The following is a 20934-nucleotide window of genomic DNA, read 5'->3' as shown; positions in this document are numbered from 1 at the left end:
AAAAATAATAAAGTGTGAATTTGCCTATTAATTCCATGTGAATAAGAACAATTCTGGGTATGTGATTACGCAAAGACCAAATTTTTATAAAAGTCGACTGGCAAATAAAGCAAAACGTTTCAAGAACAATAATTTCCTTTGCATTCACAAGGGTAGAAAGCAATTGAGCACTCTGGAATTTACAGGATTTGTAAACACCATTCACTGAACAGTGCATGTATGCATGTGTATGCTACACCAAAAAGTGAAGTGGTCGTATCGTTCAAAAAAGTGTGGTGAGCATTTTCAAACTTAAAACAAGAATGAACAAATATCATGATAGGAGTATACAGCAACCCAAAAAACAACACAAGGCCGCAGAAAATCAGTCACTGCTATTTCAAAATGCTTTCATTATTCTCTCTCCTTTGTATATCAGTCTTCAAGCCATAGATCGTCTTCATCTTACTCAAGTTTAAGGAGAAAAGCCTAGATAGGCTTGTTTCTTTGTCTTCCATTCCTTTCTTGCAAACTTGGAGCTACAAATTAGAAATTAACCTAACATAATTAGTACATTAAGTGCAGCTTCAGGGGTGAATCAGAATGTTGATTTCATGTTTGTTTACCAAGTCCATTTGCTTCAGATCTCCTCATGATTCTTAGCCTCTTCACAGAGCTAAGGAACATCCTGAAAGCAAAATCCAAATTGAAAAGTAAGGAAAAAAAATTAATGTGAAGGCCAAACAAAATAACTCAAAAGAAGATAAAAATGCTAAAGCTTTAAACTGCCAAGAAAGCATAAGGAAGTACAAAAGAAAATCAAAGGTACGAAATGGTAACTATATTCCTCTTCTTGCCTTTTTCTTTTTATTTTATTTATTCCTTTGCTATGCATCTCCCAAATCCTTATTTCCTTTATTACTTTTTCCCTATTGCAAACAAAATGACTCAAACAAAGCTGAAAATGCAGAAGCATTAATTTGTCAAGAAAGAATAAAGTACAAAAGAAAATCAAAAGTATGCAACTATATGCTTCTTCTTCTTTTTCTTCCCTTTTCTTTTTCTTTCATTTATTCCTTTGTTCTGTGTCTCCCAATTTCTTATTTCCTTATCTACTTTTCCCCATCGTGTGGGTGTGCTAGTGCTCCACCATACATCTCTCTCTCTCTCTCTCTCTCTCTCTCTCTCTCTCCATCAACCATATCTCTTTGTAGCATCTTTGTTTTCATGCTACTGATTCTAACAACGAATAGTACCCTCTCTACAAGTTGATAACTAGAATCGTGTAATTTTTCACCATCATAACTGCAAATCCAATCCGAACCATCTACTAGCCCTAATTTTCTTGCTTGCCCACATGGCCTTGGCTTTCAGGCTTAGAAAATATATGTAGAATTTCATTGCATCATGCATTAACATAAATACACACATGCATATGTTGAATGGATTATACATACCCCCAAGGAACATCTCCAACAAGCATCCAATCGCCATCCTTGTCCTCATAAGTGAGCACAAAGTCAGATGAACCATCCAGCAATTGTGGGCATCTCGTTGCTTCTACCATTAGATTATGCTGTGGTGCACTTGATCCTATTTACACATATAATCCCACCATCAATTAAATTATAACTATACTAGGAAGATGCTAATAAAACATGTTGAAATGCCTCAGCCCCCAACTACTGACATCACGCATGCAAACAGTAAACACAATGAAATGCCAGGACATGAGATGTACTTTTTAAAGCTAAGGTTCAAAAATTTTTATCCAGAATCCCAATATATTTATGCAATTCTCAAGAAACAATAATTTTTGAAATCATAACCTACAGAAGCTTATAAATAAAGATTAATCAGTATTTTTACCAAGTACAAAAATTAAACAGATGGATTAGGTAAGTTTCCTATCAATATCAACATCAATATCAAGAATTACATTATTATTTATTAAAGCTATTATTGTAAACATCAAAGCATACAAATTTAAGACCACACACCAAGCTTCTTGGAAGAAAAAAAAATGATAGTAAGAACTGACTTGCATGGCCTTTGAAACTCTTAATTCTGTGCTATAACAGGTCAACAGTTTTGGGGAATTGAAATGAAAAGGATAGGAAAAACTTACGTATTGAATTGATTGTTGGGGTGGGTCGAAGGAACATATCTTCCAAGGTTTGGGCTAAGGTCTCATAGCAACCATGAGCATTCAGATCAACCTTTCTCCCTATAGCAATCCCATCCATATTCACCTTGACAAAGAGCGAAGTCCTGACCTTGGAATTATTGATGTTACTTCCATTGTTAGTCTTCTCCAGCACAGCAGTCTTGCTTTCATTTTTCCCAATTATTGAACTATATTCTTCAGTGGCCACTGACTTTGCCTGGTTGACCATACTGTTCATTCGATAGGCTCTTATTGGCGGCCAACCAACAACTTGACTGATTCAAGGTTGAAAACAAAAACAATAAAAGGAAAATTCAATCCCATGAATGGAGGAAAGCATATTTCAAATGTTAATGATAAAACAATGAAGGCTGCTTTACCAAAAAGAAAGAAACTATAACTTTTCATGCAACATTCAAAGCCGTTCCTGAAGGCCTTAGCCCAGCCAATGAGGGGGTGAAGTGGATAGGGGTACGTATAAATGTTACCCATAAGAGAGAGAGGAGGGGGAAGAGAGAAAAGAAGGGTGGGGGGGTGTTAGGAGGGAGTCAATTAAGAGGATTAATTACATTGCTCCACTTTGAATTTCCTACAAATAATTGACAGTATTTAATCAAGCGATGCTCTGCCTCTATGCAGTGCAACATGAAGCATTTAATCATGTAGAAAACAATGATCGGACCTCAAGTCACAATATACATACAGAGAAGAATTTTAAGGTAAAAATATCAAGAGAAGTGTTACTATCTAATACAAAAAAAAAGGCCAACAAGCGATTATTGATGGTCAGAAACTAACTATAATAGGACCTCAAGTCACAAGATATGTACAGAGAAGAATTTGAAACTTGAAAGTAGAAAAAACAAGAGAATTGTTACTACCTAATACAAAAAGGGCTAACAGGCAATTATTGATGGTCAGAAACTACAATTAACACCAACTTAAGTTATCAGTATCACCCCAGCATAAGAACCAGGTTCAAATAAGAGTACAGCATGTGCTGTTAGAGGATAGGGACATGGAAGCAAAAGAATTTCACAGAGACCCAATAAAGCTAGATGTTATGAGATAGGACAAGATGTCATATGAACCACAAGTTCAGAATTTAGGATTGGTTTAAATAAATACTAAAGAAGCTTCAACTTGTTGCATAATGTAGGATTGTTTTGCAGTTGTTTATCAAGCCATCATCAATTACCATCACAACACAATATAAATTTTGCTAATTCTTACACCAGGGTACTATTAAACCATTTATCTAAGCCAGTAAATACAACACTGCTTCCAGAACTAAACCTTGACAATCATAGGCAGAAAGAAGGAACCTGGGGATACTAGCACTGGAGTTTCTAAACGTGGTCATAGTTCCATAACCCACACCCCTCTCTACTGGTGACAGTATGAACTTTCAGCAATTCCATTTATAGTTTTATACAATTTATTGAATCATCCTTTCCAAATCTAGGAGTCATACCTTTTCAGTTTATTGGGCTAAGGACCATGTTGTAATCATTTCAATTTGGGATCTCATATTATCGCCGTTGGACCTATTTTAAGTCTTGATAACAAATCTTCAATGGTATTCAAATTTGAAAAAAAACCTAGAACATAATTCATCAATCCTTTTAACATTGTACTCTTTGTTTCTATATTTTGCTTGTTAGCAATATTTGTTCATTATATTATTGCTTAAATTTGCAGTTTCATTTATCTGATAATTTACAAGTCCATAAACTATCACCACAAAATATCACTAGACATGCTTAAAATTATTATAAATAAGAAAGGCAACATTCCATTCAAATTTTAAAGAAGATGCTCAATTTATATAAAGCTATTCTCCAAATTAAATTAAATTTGTGATTTGCAGAACCATTAAGTTCTATGCATTTGTGAGGGTCAGATCCAATCTAAAGGGAGTGGTGTGACTAAGGCAGCTAAAGATTGCTACTAAATAATAGATCTCTTTAATTCTGAATTTATATCTATTAGATATGATCAAATAGTTCTTCATTAAGTTCCACATAATTTGAAAGTGTCAAGTTTACATTACATGGAATAAATTTCGTAGAGAAAATAAGTCTCATATCAATTGAAGTAAAACATACTACTAATTTAAACCTTAAATTTTCTCAAGTTCTTTCTAGGTTGGATCAATTAGTTGGAACTCAAATTAGGTGCTCACTCTGGTGGGTAAACAACCATTGGAAACTTAATATTATTAATGACCATTTGGTATAGAAGTTCAGTTGAAGCTAAGAAGTTGGTGATAAATTTTCACCATTTTCATAATTTTTGGAGGAGGAAATTCAGAAATTCAGGTGATGCATTTGGTTAGAGCCATTAAATTCCAAAATCAAATAATCAAGAACCTAATCAGGCTTTGATTCATGTCAAAAGGGGAAGTAAAACTAAACACTAATGATTTTATTTGTTTATAACCAAAATAATTAAGATAAAACACTGGATCAAATAAATAGAAGCTATATGATGAATATAAATACCTCAGTTCGAATATAAAATCATAAAAAAAAAAAAACAAAAAAAGAAAAAACCAGGGAAGTAGCTAAAAATAAAGAAAAGAGAATTGAAGCCGAAACGATTGAATTTATACCTGGACGCACCATTAGGGGCAGCAGAGACAGAATCAGCACTCCTCTTGGTCCCAGCCGTAGCGTTGGCTCTGCTCAACGTGGAAGAAGACGACGACGTAGAAGAAAAAGAAGAAGAAGCAGAAACACCAGAAGGCAAATCCTTAGCAGTTAGAATTCTAGCATATTGATTCTTGACTGCTACTTGCTGGTTCTTAAAACCACCACCAAGACTCAAGCCAAGACCGAGCTCGAGTTCAGCCTCATCAGGGCTAGAAGAATCCTCAGATGACATAGCAGCGTTGTCCTCCCTGGACAGCGTCGACATGGAGGCAGTCGTCGCAGCAGCAGCACCACCACCACCGACGAAAACAAGTTGCATGTAAAAGGAGGAGGGTTGATAATGGAGATGGTTGAGTTTGGTGGGCGCCGGGGAAAGAGTAGTAAATAAGAATGAGAAAGGAGGAAAGGTGAGGATTTGAGAAATGAAAGAGAAAAGGATTTTGATGGGTGGATTGGGACCCACCTGTCTGGTTTAATGGTTTTGCCTCCTGATTTTCCCATATCTCTTTTCTCCTTCCGATATTCTCAATTTCTCTCCACTTTCTCTTTTTCCCAAGACATAATATCCAAAATTAATTTTCATCCCCGATATTTTATAAAAAATGAAAATTACGGTATACCAGCCCAAGAAGTCCAAAGTAACTTCTCTCATAACGCGACGCGAGAAATACAAAAACAAAGAGAAGAAAGAGCAAAAGCTAAATACTATACTATAGTATTTAGATGGAAACTTCCACGTCCAGAAGCGGGACCCAAGTCTTTTCCTTGGTTAAAAGAAGAAGGGTCCCATTACTACAACCTCCAAACGACAAGCCGACAAGGTGGGACCCGACATGACACGGCTGGGCATCCAGGAGTTTGGTCCTCAAGGGAGCCGCACAGGTAAGGTAATCGAGTACTTGTAGTAACCGGCATTGATCCTTCTCCCTCCCATGGGGACGCCTCAACCGATTAAAATCACCGACCTAAATTAAATTTTTTGGAGTCCACAATTAATTAAACGCTTTCGAGTCCACGAAGAAGAAAGAAAAGATGGAAATTTTTGGGTAGAGATAAGATGGCGTAAGACAGAGTTTTGAAGTGGAAGGCGTACATCGGCTGTCCGGGCACGAGGGGACAGAGTCCAGGGTCGACGACTTTTCGTAATTAGAGAAAAATTGTGGGGGCAGAAAGAGAAATTTGTATTTAATGTTGGCGCCACGATTAGATAGGAGCGAGTCATTATATGTTTCCACGCTTCTTCTGCTGATTGGCTAACACATGACAGTTTGATGGGTTTCAGACTTTCTTAACTTGGAAGCTTTTGTGCTTTTCTGTGGCCTTTGCCAACGACAATGCTTCGGCTATCTCCCTTCAAAATTTGTAACAGAAAAAAAAAAAAATATATATATATATATATTATGGATCACTAGGTAGCCAAAAAGGCACAAAATGAGTTGCCCAGTCCATTCATCTCCTTGTTCTGCAACATCAAAATGTTCAGGCTTTCAACTGGGCTAATAGTGTTGGGCCAAAGCAATTGACAAGGCAATTTCTGGGAGTTGCCCAAAAAGACGAAAGCACATATTTCATTACTTGTTTAACAGGGAAGTATTATGATCTATACTTTGCCAGGAAGAAGGAAAAACTCTCGAAACAAATGCTCTATAGGAAACAGAATACTTGCTCAATTCTTAGCTATTGCTTGGTCTTCAATATCTGCTAGAATGAATGTACCAAATCTATCCTGGAAATTTAAACCCCATCAAAATGAATGGAACAAATTGCATGGCGTTAAACCTGATCACCAGGTTTAACAAATATTTATGAGCAGATCAGATCTAACTTTTGTCAATCCTGATGCTGGAAGAACAGGGACTTGTGTGAAACACGAAAATGAAAACTGAAAAAATTTTCTCACATTCTTGATGATATGCAACTTTTCATTTGTTCTCTGGCTTTTGAGATGCCTGTGGGCATGAGATGCATGCCTTGCAATCTGGAGGCGGATAGTTTTCAGATAGACTAATCCGTATTGTTTGCTGCTTCTCTTCATTACCAGGAACATGAAGGAGAGCTTCCATTATTAGGATTTCCCAATCACGAGGAAGGAAAAATGAAAACCAGCTGTCCTCTGTTAGACAAATGACATTTACTTGTTTAGAGAAGATTCTCCATAGCACTAGATATGTTCTTTCAAAACTTCAACAAAGCAAAAGAGATAAATGGAAGACATCACCGTTAGCTCAATGCAAAATAATGGTGCTAGTCTATGGACAATAGGCCACTTGACAAGTGACAACTGCTCCCTTGGAGGCAGGGTTGAGGAATTGGAAGTGTGGACCAAAGGGATACATACACAAACAAGAGAGAGGGTGGGAAGGATGGAGAAGAAAAGGAAAATCTGATCAATACCTAGCAAAAGCTATTATGAAGAAAGGCCAGGAATAAAAATAAAAATAAAAACACATGAAAATCTACACATCATTACATGTTTCTTTGAGAGGTTATCAATTTAAACCTAATTGATGTAGCAAATATGAAGAGCTCAGAGAAGAAATGAAAACATAAAGCATACAAAAGTTCAAAGAGTAGAAAAATACACAAACCTCCATTACGAACAGCCTTCAATTGGAAGACACCATTGCCCCGTGGTCCAGACACAGGAAATGTGCAAGATACAGATTGCCTTTTGTGAGCGACTGCAAGAGATGCATTGTACCATGGACCTTTAACAATTGGTTCACCAATGGCATCTTTGATTGCCTGATTCTTACTGGCTTTCTCCATGGCCTTGCTGAAAAATTTTAAGTACATGATGAATATGTAGACCATGAAAGAAAATCTGATATGAGGCATCAATTAACCAGGCAGCCTTCAACTATTGAAAATAATTTTAGGAAATTACTTAGTTGCTCAACCTGCATCCCACCAACCCTGCTCATCACCCACAAAAAGCTCACTCTCCTTTTGCTTCTCTTTCATTCAACCAAAGATGATTTAAAAAATCTTATCTCTAGATAAGAAAAATAACACAGCAATTGCATACAATCATTTCAGTGAAGAAGAGATGCATCATTTAAGGCATATTTACTATGAGCATAAAAGAAATGTAAAGCAAAGTAGGCAACAGTTGATGGATGCAATGTTGATGATAATATTATCCTAGCTAAAGGGAAAAAAAAAGGTTGTCTTTTGTTTGCCGTAATGGACAAAAGAATAGAACTTGGTAAATACACTGCATTTGATTGTCAGAAAGAATCAGTGTGTTCTTTTCATCAAGTGAAGAAGTGATAAGAATATTCTTAAGTGAATGTCTCAAAATATGTAATCATTGGTTATGAAATGCTCAATCTAACTGCAAATAACTTGTCTTGGAGTCTCTATGAAAAATTCCCTGGTTCTCAAAGTAATTTTTGGGTAATAACAGCAGGATCAAAGATTGATTGCAGCAGAGCCTAATTAGTTATTATTCATCATATCTTTCTTTATCTTTTCCATTTTTTTTCTTTTGGCTACTTCCTTCCCCTCTAATCATTGGTTATGAAATACTCAATGCAAATAACTTGTATTGGAGTCTCTAGGAAAAATTCCCTGGTTCTCAAAGTAATGTTTGGTTAACAACATCAGGATCAAAGATTATCATGCAGCAGAGCATAATTAGCTATTATTCATCATATCTTTCTTTATCTTCTTTTTTATTTTTTTTTTGGGCTACTTTCTCCCTCTCTCTCTAGTGTCTCCAATGTTTTCCAAGAAGCTTATTCTAAAAACCGCACAAGCTATCTAACCAGTCCTCATTTTGTTAGATAAGAAACAATATGAATTATAAAAATAAATAATTTAAATGTAAATAAACAAATTTCTAGCATAACATGCTTTGCTGTGCTGTCCCATTCATCAGATATATATACGCATATATTGAATTGCCAAGACACATCCACAATTTAATATCACTGTTTAAAATTTGGGGCAGTTAGAGATCCAGGCGGGGGAAAAAAGAAAAAAAAAAGGAAAAAACAAACATTTTGATTCAGGCCACTCATTGCCACCGGTATGCTTTCTCAAGTACACAAAACCATATAGATGATCTTAATTAATCAACTAAACTAAAATTATCATGAAATAAAGTGCTTTACATTAATCAATTACATGTCATTCTGCCTCATTTCATTATGAGCATTACCCCCACATACATCATAAATGCTTATCTGCACCAGTTTATCTAACATATATCATAAATGCTTATCTGCACCAGTTTATCTAAGCAACCAGACTTACTATACAGCACCATTGCCGTCAGGGGAGATAGCCAGAGGCCTCATTTCCCCACATCAAGTTCCATATAACCAATGTGAGACGAGACATTGAAACAAAGAAGAAGCAACATCCTTAATAAAGAGGAACATACCTGCTGCAGCCTTGATATATGGCAAGGTCATCAAGAGCACTCAAAGCAACACCGCCAGTAACAGTAATCAACAGAAAAGAAACAGCCTTGGAACCAAAAGACCTGCTTTTTTCTTCATCCACAGGCTTGGCAACACTGTGCAAAAGCATTAAATCAGCAAAAAGAAAAACATATGGGTATGAGAGTAAATGATAATTTCAATCCATAATTTGCTTATTTATGAATCAGGTCCAGAAAATTCAACATTTCCTGACACTGCAAAAATACATATATTGTTCTGAGAAGCATATTCAGCGATGACCTTGAAAACTGTGACGCTGAAGAGCTCCTGAAGAAGGAAACCAACCTTCTCCCCAGCATGATCGGAAACCTTTCTATTTCCCAAGCTCTTGAGTACTGTTTGGTACCGCCGATTTGTCAAATTTGGCGTGGAGCCTTGACACTTTAATTGATTCCCAATGAATAGATAGCGAGCGGACCAGTGTCGATATCGAACCAATTTACCGTTTTTATTCGGGTCGGATATGGATTTGTTGTCCCTACTTAATATTTACATTCAGTTAATCACTTATTGTCATTTCAATACTTAAAATGTAAAATTTAAATGTTTAATTAAAATTAATATCTAAACATAAATATTAAAAAAACCTATAAATATAAGAAAAAAAAAGTCTTATAAAAAAAATTTAAATTTCATCCTTCAATTATATTTTTTATAACATTACTATCCATCATCTTCAAACTCTTAAACTTCAATTATAAGCTTTCGGAGTTATAAAAAGCAGCAATAATTGATAAGGAGAAAGGAGCTCATCTTTATAGCGAAAAATAAGGTGAGAATTCTATTGACTGACTGAATTGAATTTTGAACTCATCAAAATTTTAATTATTTTTAATTGTATTAAAATTGAAAAATAATCGAACTTAATCAAAAATAAAAATATTTTGTTACTTATCGATTATGATCGAATTAATAAAAAAAATATAATATATATTTTATATTATTAATTAGCTATTAATAAAAATATATTTTTAATCTTTTATATTTATAAAAATAATAATTATAAATAATTTACTATTAATAAAAATATAATTATTATATTAATTAATATAAATTATATTAATTTGATTATTAAATTAAAAGTAATCAAATCAATAATCAAAAACTAAAAATTTTTAGAATGACTAATAGAAAATTAAATTTAACTCATTTTTATAAAAATAACCAAATTTCATTAATTCAGTTCGATTATAACTAAATAATGAATATCACTGTATAATCACTAAGTGTATCTAATAATTTGCAGCATTTAACAATGAGCCACCATCATTTGACATTGGCACAAGCTTCCCTAGGCTCCCAACGAATGACTATAACAGTAAAACATCGAAGCATCAACGGCTGCAAATTTCTTAATGTGATAATGATCGAACCACAGGGACTTAGGACAAGTGGTCATTGGCATTGAGACGCTCATCCAAAAGGCTTTTGGTTGGCCACGGTGAACGTTCCTGCAAACTAAACCTCCAAGAAACGACAAACAAGGGCGCAAAACTCATGACGCAACTTGGCTCAATCATCCCTGCATCTCCACAACGTAGGATTTCAATTGAAGTACAAAACTTGCCAACTCGAACAAAACAACAAACTTGATATTTCTCTCCTCTGCACCTTCACCACCGCACAAAACTTTCACATTTCTCTTAATAAACAGCACAATGATTTTTCTCATTCTCAAGATATTTTGTGTGTCTAAACTGCTGTAACCATGCTGCTAAGGAGTTCTTCAACACCAGTTCTTGAATCCCTTCTCTCATCTTTCTCAGACACTCCCACCAATCTTGTTTCCAATAAGCACTACTCCTCCAACTTCAATAGGTCTCCTTTTCATCATCAAAATGGCCGTTTCAATCTCAGTACTACTGTCTCCTGCAGCTCCTCTCCCATCTCTCCTTCTGTTGCTGAATTCTATGACTATTCCCTTGAAGGTCTTCGCCGAACTCAGTCTGAAGGCAATCTTGAAGGACTGGCTTATGTTTCTTGCAGTAATAATAATGAAGATTGCCCAAATTCAAGCCAGAAGGTTTCTGCAAGACAAAAGTGTTTGATGTTGGAAACTATACCCTCCTTTTCGCTCTGTAATTTGAGAGGTCGCTATGAAGAAGAGGAATATGAGGATTATGATGGTAGTGACTTAGAAGATGGGGAAGACAAAAAACAAGTGGATGTAAATGCGGTAAGGGAAATTGGCCCCTTTGGCTCAAGTAGTGAGATGGAGAACATGGTTTTGAGTGAGCAGGTGGGAATTGTTGATAGAAGTTTGAGTGTGAGTTTTGAAGAGAAAAGAGGATTGATTAGTGAGGAAATGTATCTTGCAAGAGGGCTAGGAATTGATGCTGGTAGCAGCTATGGCAATGGCAGCAGAGGTGGTTCTGGTGGCAATGGTGGCGGTGGTGGTGAATTTCATTGGGGAGGTGGAGATGGAGACGTGGGTGGCACAGAGGAGCATTATAAGAAGATGGTGCAGGAAAATCCTGACAACTCCTTGTTTCTGAGGAATTATGCACAATTTCTGTATCAGGTGAGTGTTCATTTCCATAACCCACCTTTATTGATGACTAGCTAGAATCCCGTCAGAGGCAAAGCTTGATTTCTTATTCAGTAAAACAACAATTATTTCCAGTCGAAGGGAGATCTTCAAGGAGCAGAGGAGTATTACTCTCGTGCCATATTAGCAGATCCTAAAGATGGTGAAGTTCTATCACAGTATGCAAAGATGGTATGGGACCTACATCATGATCAAGAAAGAGCTTCGAGCTACTTTGAACGGGCAGTTCAAGCATCTCCTGAAGATAGGTATTTGTTTCTCATGTAAATATTGAGATTAAGGGTTTTTTTTTTTTTTTTTTTTTTAAAACCATACTCGAGATTAATTGATTTTCAATCGTTGTTTTACAGTCATGTACATGCAGCATATGCTAACTTCCTCTGGGAAACAGAGGAGGAAGATGATGAAGGCAATGTGCCAAAAGATTTGGAAGCCCCGCCCCCACATTTCCATCAAGACCTAATGGCTTCTACAGGTTATCTGTGGGAAGTCAAAGGCAGCACATAAACACTGTTGTGGGGGAATGTTGATGCAGAAAATGGGCATCAATGTAAAACTCTTTCGTGCCATGGAACAACACTAAAGATATTCGTTTTCCCTATTGCCATATATTGGTGCTTGTGATAGTTACAAGATAAATGAAGAGTACTTGCAGCTTTACGCAGCAGCAAGTATAAATCAGGAAATTCGTGATGAGATCAGTGTTTGGAACACACTTTATAGGCAGATTATGCATGAGTATTGATGATTGGCTAACAGTCACGTCACGACCAAGTTCACTTGTGTAACAATCCCAACCTTCAGAAACTAGCAAAAATGGCGCTGAGTTGATTAAAGATATGAGTATCATATGTTTAAATATCAAAACACAGTTTCGATTCCATCTCAATCAACTAAAACCTTGTAACTCTATCCTCAATCTTTTAACTTTCATTTGTTGCATGCCTCTTCCATGGAAATGAAATTTCAGAACTTTAATTTAAATTAAAGTTTTAAGATTAGCAAGGTAGTTATGGGTGAGAAGATTGCTGCTTAGTATGTAGAATGATAATTGGCTATGAACTATTTAAAATAAATTAAAAGAATGAAAGAGACCATTGTTTGAATTCTGCACTGAAAGTGACCAATCAAGGAGAGAAGAAAATCCTAGATACAGGAAATGCAGATTTTTTAAATCAAAAAGAGCCTCGTATAACCCATAAAACCAACGCATCACATTCCCTCACAGCAGGGCTTAAAAATACCCAAAATCTCCCACTTGAATTGCATATAAAAACCTTTCAAAGGGATCAGAAACGCAATCAGACGCAATAACAGTAAAAAAGACATCTCTAACACTCCATGTGAGACACACCCCAAAAAGTACATGTTGAAAGGAAAATATTCAATCAGGAACCAGTAACTCAAAACCCTGTATCATCTTTAGATCAGAAAACCTTGCTTTAGGCCTGAGTGCTTCCTGCCTGTGCACACCCTGTTTCTTGTTTCTCAATAACCTTACTCCTACCGTGTACCACGCTGATAGAAACCATTGCCTCTTGCTCTGGTGTAGTCACCACCATCTTGATTGCTTCCCCTGCCCAAACTACGGGCACCAAATCGCCCCCTTGGTGCATCTGTTTGGTAGCCACCTCTGCCTCTTCCCCTTCCTGCTCACAGAAATTTAAAAGGCACCTCAGTCTCAACAGAGCATAACATAAGCAAACTTATTTTGTACATTTAATTTGACTATATCATGTCTCAACACAATAGCTAACTAAGCATACTATCAAATGCAAGGGATGTAAGAAGCGATAATATGATCAATGCCTATCAAAAGCAACTGGTAAACTGAAAGCCCGTTACTTATAGAAGCAAAATAGTAATTGGAATTAAACCAAGACCATTGGTTATTTTTTCTGTACTAGTACAACTGTAAATCACTTTCAGCAGGACAGCTTCTAAAACTATGACCACCACCACTACCACCTCAGTCATAGAGGTTACCATACAGCTATAAAAATATTTCCTCCATTATACTGCACTCCATCAGAGTGGTCACTGCTATCAGAACTATATAAATGGCATCAAAATTTTCACTGCCTTCTCTATTTTCGGAAAACCATTCTTGCTATCTTGTTTCAAGCAGTATATGGCATTTCTTGAAATTTGATATTTTGGGTCAATTGACTCCCAACTGTTTATGACGTTAAAAGTGATAATAGCAAAATCTCAAGAAAAGTGGCCTACTGGTTAGGAAGAGGTTGGACCACACTCATATAAATGCATAATGTGTGGAACAGACTTATTGCATGCAACCTATATCCATGTATAAGATCTAAAGCTAAGTTCTTCATCATAGAACTGTGTTTGACAGTGTTTACAGATAAACCATTTCAAAAGTATCATCCACAAGAAGGATGATAAAATCCATAAATTGAAAAATGCATCACTAGCAAAGAATTCATGAAAAAAATTGTGCATCTCAAAGTCTCAGAAAACAAAATGAATTATGTGAATGCAGAAGTATTAAATGCATATCATATCACAAGACAAACAGAAACAATCTTGAATAAGGAAAGCATATTTGTGAACATACTTCCTCCTCGAGAAGCAATGCCACTGTTTGGTCTTCGCTCCTCAATGTAGACTTGCCTTCCAGCCAGCAGTATTGGTGAGGCCTATATGGGGAACAAGATTAGGTCAGAATAATGTACATCCAAAATATCAGACTGATAGTATATCCAAAATACTTCATTAAAAATATAAGTGCATCAAGAAATGGTAAACAAAATAAATAAAGGAAAGCATTATAGGCTTGACTTATTATTATGAAGCCTTCCATTTTCGTTCCATTGATTTTAAAAATGCTTAATTAAAATGAACAAAGTTTCAGAATCCATCTACCAAAAATTAAAGTCATAACTCATAATACAATGGCGATGAGGATTTTTCTACAAAGCAATAAAGAATAAACAAGGATTGAATTTTTATTCATTTAACTCTTAGAAACTTCCAGAGATGCATCAGTTATCCATCTTTAAAACGTGCTAATAGCTAATCAAAATATCACAATAATAATAATGATATTATTGAAAGCATGATGCCAAAATTGTCATGACAAGGCCCAACTTACCAAAATAGCCATCAAGTGATTAAATAAAACAAGAACAATGAAAGCTCAGTACGAAAACAACAAATAAAAGTTCATGGACATGGATAAATCAAGGCTAAGGGAGGCTCAAGAAGCTACAGTAACACAGCTAAATGCATATATAGTCAGGAAACATGTACTAAGAAACATGATATAAATTCAGACCTTGATTGCATTTTGAACACTGGCAAGGTCTTCGAACTCAACAAAAGCATAGCACACACCAACCACGTCCTGTAAGAATACATTGCTATTTCAGCTTATTTAAGGTTATACAATCAGGAACTTAGCAAGAAGAGAAGACCAAAAGATTCACCTTTCGATTCCTGATGAACACACCATCAGGCTTGATTCTGCCAAAGTTCTTAAATTCCTGCTCAACTTCTGCAGCAGTAACATTGGAGGGCAAGTTTCTCACATAGACAGATTTTGGTTCACCTGAACATGAACAAGGATTAATTTGATGGCTGATGCTCCCAAGTATCATTAATATCTTATGTTAATTGCAATAAATATCTTCTCTCAAGTTTTCAAGCATACAGAAACAAGTTTCCAAATAAGGATCAACATCATTCGTAAAAACAAAACAAAAAGAGACAGAACCCGCCTTCTTTTTCTTCTTATTTTTTTCTTCTTTTTTTTGTTTTTTTTTTTTTTGGGGGGGGGGGGAAGAGAGAGGTGTGTGGTCAATAAGGAAAAACCATCATCATGGTGATCAAGTTGTACCCTCAGCCAGTTATTATTGTTTAGAAACAGATAATGGCAGAAATATTTGCCACATGTTCACATATTGCAGAAACAATTCAAAAAGAACAGATGTTATCCAGATCATATGCATGTATAACCTTGCCCATCAACTGGCTCCAAACATTAGCCAGATTCTATCTAGCATATGATAAGCTCAGAAATCAGATGTTCTATCCAAAATTAAACTGGTAAAACGCACAGCCCATGCAAAAATGCTCAAAACAGCCAACCAAGGCACAACGATAAACATATATTGGAAAGAAAAATCATGAATACAACCTTCATCTAGTCCCAAGCCTTCCTCTGTTGCCTCAAATCCAGATTCCGCCACATAAGACAATCCAGAGTCTGAATGCTGAGCAGGAGGTGATGGTATATTATCCCAACCTGACATAGTTGGGGCACTCTTGATAACTGATGGCTGAGTAGCAACTGATGACTGCCCCTTAGCAACTCTTAACTATCATGTTTAGACCAATGAAAAGAAAACAAAGATTTTTTTTTTTTAAAAAAAAGTTAGTGTCCCAATTAACTTGCTGCAATCAAAACACCACAAGAAACAAAATTCCCTTCTAATCATGCAGCTCTCTTCCTCAAATATTTTACTGGCAAATATTTGGAAGTCAAACTTATTTCTGTCCCTATGATTCTGTATCTCACCTCCTATCACATGAATGGAGTTTACGAGCAACTTTAGCAATTTAAGAGAACACAAATGCAAAGACACAATTAAAACCATGAAAAGCACATGCAAAAGCAATAGAATTGGAACATACTATAGAAGCATAAGTTTTCTTTGGAGGTTCTTCTACAGGCTCCTCCAGAGAAGAAACTGGAGGATCTTGCACAACATTCACAGCACTTTCAAATGAAGCAGGTGTCTCCTCAACAGAAGCTTCTTCAACTACAATTTCAGTCTCAAAGTCCTGTGGCTGCTGTTGCTCTGGGAGACTGTACTTGTCTACTGGATCATCTTCTATGTTAACTGAGTTCACATACTCCCTGGGTTCTTCCTCCAAAACATAGTCAGAAACTACAAACTCAAATATTTTAACACAATTAGAAAACAATACTCTGTAACATCAAATAATCCTGATGAATTAGATGCAAATGATGGTACAGAAAAATAAGTCTTGAAGACTGAAAAGTGGATTTTTCAAGCAGGCACTTTTAAACGCATGGTCTTTCCGGTTCTTTTTAACTGATAGATCTGAACTAAAGAGTTTCTCCCACCTCAGCCCTTTACCACATTGATCTAATAGCCCAAAGACACGCACACATAGTTACATCAGATCTTCCATGCTAAGATTCATCAAACAAACTCGAAAAAAGGAAGAAAACTGAAGCACATATGCACCTGGCAATGAAGGGAAGAACAAAATTTACTTCATCAAACGAGTAGTGTTCCAATGAATTTGTGATATCTTGTTACAACACATTAAAAATGAAAACAATCCATGACGACATAATTTTAGTCATAATTGCATTAGCTTGTCTTTTCAATTTGCAGAGCTGCTATCACTTGGCAACTTCTACCTATTATCAAAGGCTTGGACTACACCAGTTATCAGAGCCAAAATCCATAATTCAACCATAAAAATCTCATAAGCTAGTAGGCATTTCACACATGATATTTAGGTTACACAGGGCTTTAAGGCACAACCAGTTTATTCCCAATGGAAAATTTAACAATTCCTTGAGACATCATTAACAAATTACCTGGCTGCTCTGGACTAGAAGCATTTAGTTGAGCATCATGAGTGTCCTCAGATGATATGGGAACAGGATATTGCTGATATACATTTTCAGATGAGATGGGTGGTGCATGTTGCTGGTAAACGATTTCCTCATCAATGAACTGGAAGATATCATTCAGAACAAAGTAGCCTTTCTCCTGGGGAGCCAGGAAAAAAGTCTGCACAAATTTTCTCCTGCCACTGAATTCCTTGTTTTTAACAGAACCAGATACAAGCACCAGAACACCCCCATTCCAAGATTCGAGAGAATTGATGGTCTTGATCTCAATTGCAGTAAAATTTAGGGACATAACAAGTGTATGGATTTGCTGTGGAGAAATATAAAGAGAAGAATAACGTAATACATTAGTAATTACAAGAATAAGCAAAGATAACGCCAAAATAAACACAGAATTATTTGTATAGAGATTAAACCACTATTAGGGCCCAGAATCATAAATGAATCCAGAGGGTCCTGTCACTAAATTATAGATTCAAGTGCTAGGACCTATGAAGCAGAAATAAAACAGGCAAATCCTATAATGGCTGATGTTGAAAACTAAATCAAGATGTGATGAAAAGTGTTTGTGTACATATACATACAAACCTTTTGCTAAAATGTAAAACCAAACAGTTTATAATTTTAACATATATCATACATGTATTTCTAATTTTTTAGTATCTTTTAGACCTCAAGGACACACATATGTGTGCAATGCATACCTTACCCCTTTCTCTATTTTGCCCCTTCATGTGAATAAAGTTGACTGATTATCTATCTAGCATGCAAATCAAATGATATTTACTTGATTCTCTACTTAGAGGGATCCCTCACTCGTCCCCAAACACCAAAACTCCCACACACCCTCGTTCCTTCTTAGGAGCAAGTCAGATGAAATAAAGGATGGGTGCTGCAGCACAATAAATTTTTGTTTCAATAGATTATGGTAAACCTTAGTAAAGTTAGGACAGATTTATTTATTTATTTATTTTGGTTGTGCTGAAGAAATGTCATAATCCACGATGTAGTAAATTTTGTGAAGTGGGAATTTTAAGGCAAAACTTAGAAAATCTACAAAGCGATCACCCAAAAAAGTCGCAAAGAAACCAATCCACCAACAGTTTACTACAAGGGGAAAGACAATTTTCCTACTATTTTTGTAAACAAAGCAAATCAGATGCTGGAAGAGAATAACGAAAAAGAAAAAAAAGAAAACTACTACAGATATGTTCATAACCAAAACAAACAAATAAACTGAACGAATCATGGACTTCATCGTTACAATCCCCAAAGAAGTCAGAGGAAAACCATAAAAACTAAATTAAAAAAAAAAAACAAAAAAACAAAAAATAGAAAAAATAAAACTTTCATTGATTTATGTATATCAAACCCAATCATGGTTTTTTTATGGTTGGTTGGGGGTGGGGAAGAGGGGGGAATCCATCAGTTGATTCTATTAATAGCAAAAGGGTACCAGCATTGTGGAAGCAGTCTCGCTTGAATCCCCATCAACACGAATCATGGTGCTGGCATCAGCATAGAATTGATGAACGAGATCAGGATGCTGTTGAAGAACCTGATAGTACTGTCCTACAAAGTAAGACCCCACCTGCCCAAAAAACCAAAAAAAAAAAAAAGTTGTCTTTTCAGTTCAGCATTTTTGGGTTTTTCCATGAAACTGAAAAGCAGTATATCTATACAGTTATGGATCATTCTACCAATCGAAAACGAATTACCTGAACAGCACTAACAGGTCCTGGATACGGACTAGCCATTATTTAAGCAAAACAAAATTTCGCTTTTGCTGCCACAAAAGCGCGCAGCCAAGGAGATCAAAAATTCAAAATAGCAGTCTTAGCTTGGTGGAGATGAAGATGATGATGGGGCCGCAGATCCAACGGTGTTTTTCTTTAAACCCCGAGAATTAGGGTTTATGATAAATCTTGGGTTTTTGTATTTAAACAAAACAAAACCGATACTTTTAGATTCTCACACGCACACACAGCGAGCTGGAGAGGAAGAGAGGGATAAGATCATAAGATATGACTGCGAGAGAGGGTTTTACGCAGAGAGAGATGCAAAGGAAGATGATAGATCTATGAGAAGGGAAGTCTCTGTTTGTGTTGTGATTCGTTAATAGAAAAGCACATTACTAGGGATGACCGCATGAAACATATCTGTCCATGTGTCAGAGTTTGATTTGAGATCAGAACCGTACGGAGACAGAATTAGTAAAATTGTGTTGGAAAAGGCAAGTCAAACTGGTAAATGTAATTAAGTCGTCTAATCCAAGGGTTGAGGAAGTGGACAAGTGGCAGATCGAAAGGAATCTGTGAGACTGAATCTATCTCACAACAACATTCACGGTATAAACTGGATAGAAGATCAATTAACCTCATAAACTTCCCACCGATGACTAAATAAAATTAAATTTTTATTATTAAAAATATAATATTTTATTAAATAAAAATTTAGTGAATCTTAATTAAAAATAGATGTAATATCAAAAAAAAATTTAAAATTTTTAATTATATTTAAATTTATATAATTATAATATTACGATATTTTAATTTTAAAATATAATATAAAATTTTTTAAATTTTTAAATTTTATACAGTAAAATTTCTCTAACATTTAATTACTGATTTTTCAGTTAGAAATTAATTTGAATAGCTTTCGCATAGTATTTAGTTAATATTTTTTTTTCTTATATAAAATATAAAAATATTTTATTTATGCATAAAAAATTATTTTATCTATAAAGAGAATAATGATTTAATTTACACATGACTTGAAAGAAAAAAGAGAAATACTAAGTAAACTCTATACTAAAACTGTCCAGGTAAACGTCTAACTGAAAAATTGATAATTTAATGTTAAATAAATTTTACTGTGTAAAATTTAAAAATTGATGACATTTTATGTTACATTTTTAAGTTGTGAGACTATAATGTTATAATTAGATAAGTTCAAGGATAATTATAAAAATTTATCCATAATTTTACACTAAATATTTTTTAACAAAAATATTTTAAATTTTAACTTTTTTATAATTATGTTATGGTGTTTATTATGTCGTTAAAAATAATGAACTTTATCACGTTAATATAGAAAATATCTTAAAAACTTTTAAATTTTGGTTTTTTATAATTGTACCTAAAAATTACTTTTTTTAACAAACATATATGAATTTTAATTTTCACTGCAATTGAATCCTTTATTAATTATTTTTTTCAATATGAATATAAATATTACGTAACACTTTTAATTTTTAAATTGATACTACTTAAACTTAATTTATAATAATAAAAAATTATTTTCAATAAAATTGACACTATTTTTACTATTTCATCACCATGACAAGTCATAATCTCTGTTACGCTCGTCTCTATCCAAACCAACTTTTCTTTTACGAAGATGCAACCTCACTCTTTATTAATATCATTTCTAAATAACTCAACCAAACTCATCTTAACAGCTCCAAAACAAGACCATAAATTCATTCATTATAGTTCATT

At 35.0% G+C, this 20934-nt stretch overlaps 4 protein-coding genes across 5 annotated transcripts; 1 reads left to right on the top strand and 3 right to left on the bottom strand.

Annotated features, from left to right (window-relative positions):
- Positions 1-117: 117 nt before the first annotated feature.
- Positions 118-5243, bottom strand: LOC110639614 (auxin-responsive protein IAA11). Its single transcript, XM_021790641.2, has 5 exons — positions 4761-5243; positions 2108-2421; positions 1437-1572; positions 606-667; positions 118-518 (listed from the first exon to the last, which is right to left on the bottom strand). The coding sequence occupies exons 1-5, from the start codon at positions 5117-5119 to the stop codon at positions 469-471; spliced, it is 921 nt and encodes a 306-aa protein (XP_021646333.2). The 5' UTR covers positions 5120-5243; the 3' UTR covers positions 118-468.
- A 1204-nt stretch (positions 5244-6447) lies between these two features.
- LOC110639628 (uncharacterized) lies at positions 6448-9678 on the bottom strand. Of its 2 annotated transcripts, none has more exons than XM_021790671.2 (4): positions 9537-9678; positions 9191-9325; positions 7389-7576; positions 6448-6913 (listed from the first exon to the last, which is right to left on the bottom strand). In XM_021790671.2, exons 1-4 carry the CDS (start codon positions 9548-9550, stop codon positions 6723-6725), a joined length of 528 nt encoding a protein of 175 aa, XP_021646363.1. In that variant the 5' UTR covers positions 9551-9678; the 3' UTR covers positions 6448-6722. The 2 variants fall into 2 exon arrangements, with proteins under 2 accessions (XP_021646363.1, XP_021646358.1); XM_021790666.2 differs by having other exon boundaries at positions 9492-9673.
- A 1137-nt stretch (positions 9679-10815) lies between these two features.
- LOC110639623 (uncharacterized) lies at positions 10816-12808 on the top strand. Its single transcript, XM_021790653.2, has 3 exons — positions 10816-11772; positions 11875-12047; positions 12150-12808. The coding sequence occupies exons 1-3, from the start codon at positions 10960-10962 to the stop codon at positions 12304-12306; spliced, it is 1143 nt and encodes a 380-aa protein (XP_021646345.2). The 5' UTR covers positions 10816-10959; the 3' UTR covers positions 12307-12808.
- A 183-nt stretch (positions 12809-12991) lies between these two features.
- On the bottom strand, positions 12992-19549 carry LOC110639594 (nuclear transport factor 2). The gene is made up of 9 exons (XM_058129052.1): positions 19153-19549; positions 18891-19025; positions 17399-17744; positions 16456-16712; positions 15959-16139; positions 15249-15370; positions 15098-15166; positions 14378-14459; positions 12992-13448 (listed from the first exon to the last, which is right to left on the bottom strand). Exons 1-9 carry the CDS (start codon positions 19189-19191, stop codon positions 13303-13305), a joined length of 1377 nt encoding a protein of 458 aa, XP_057985035.1. The 5' UTR covers positions 19192-19549; the 3' UTR covers positions 12992-13302.
- Between the last annotated feature and the right edge of the window lie 1385 nt (positions 19550-20934).

The sequence above is a fragment of the Hevea brasiliensis genome, chromosome 10 (assembly GCF_030052815.1).
Source record: "Hevea brasiliensis isolate MT/VB/25A 57/8 chromosome 10, ASM3005281v1, whole genome shotgun sequence".
Lineage (NCBI taxonomy): Eukaryota > Viridiplantae > Streptophyta > Magnoliopsida > Malpighiales > Euphorbiaceae > Hevea > Hevea brasiliensis.
This window is presented reverse-complemented; position numbering and strand designations above follow the sequence as displayed.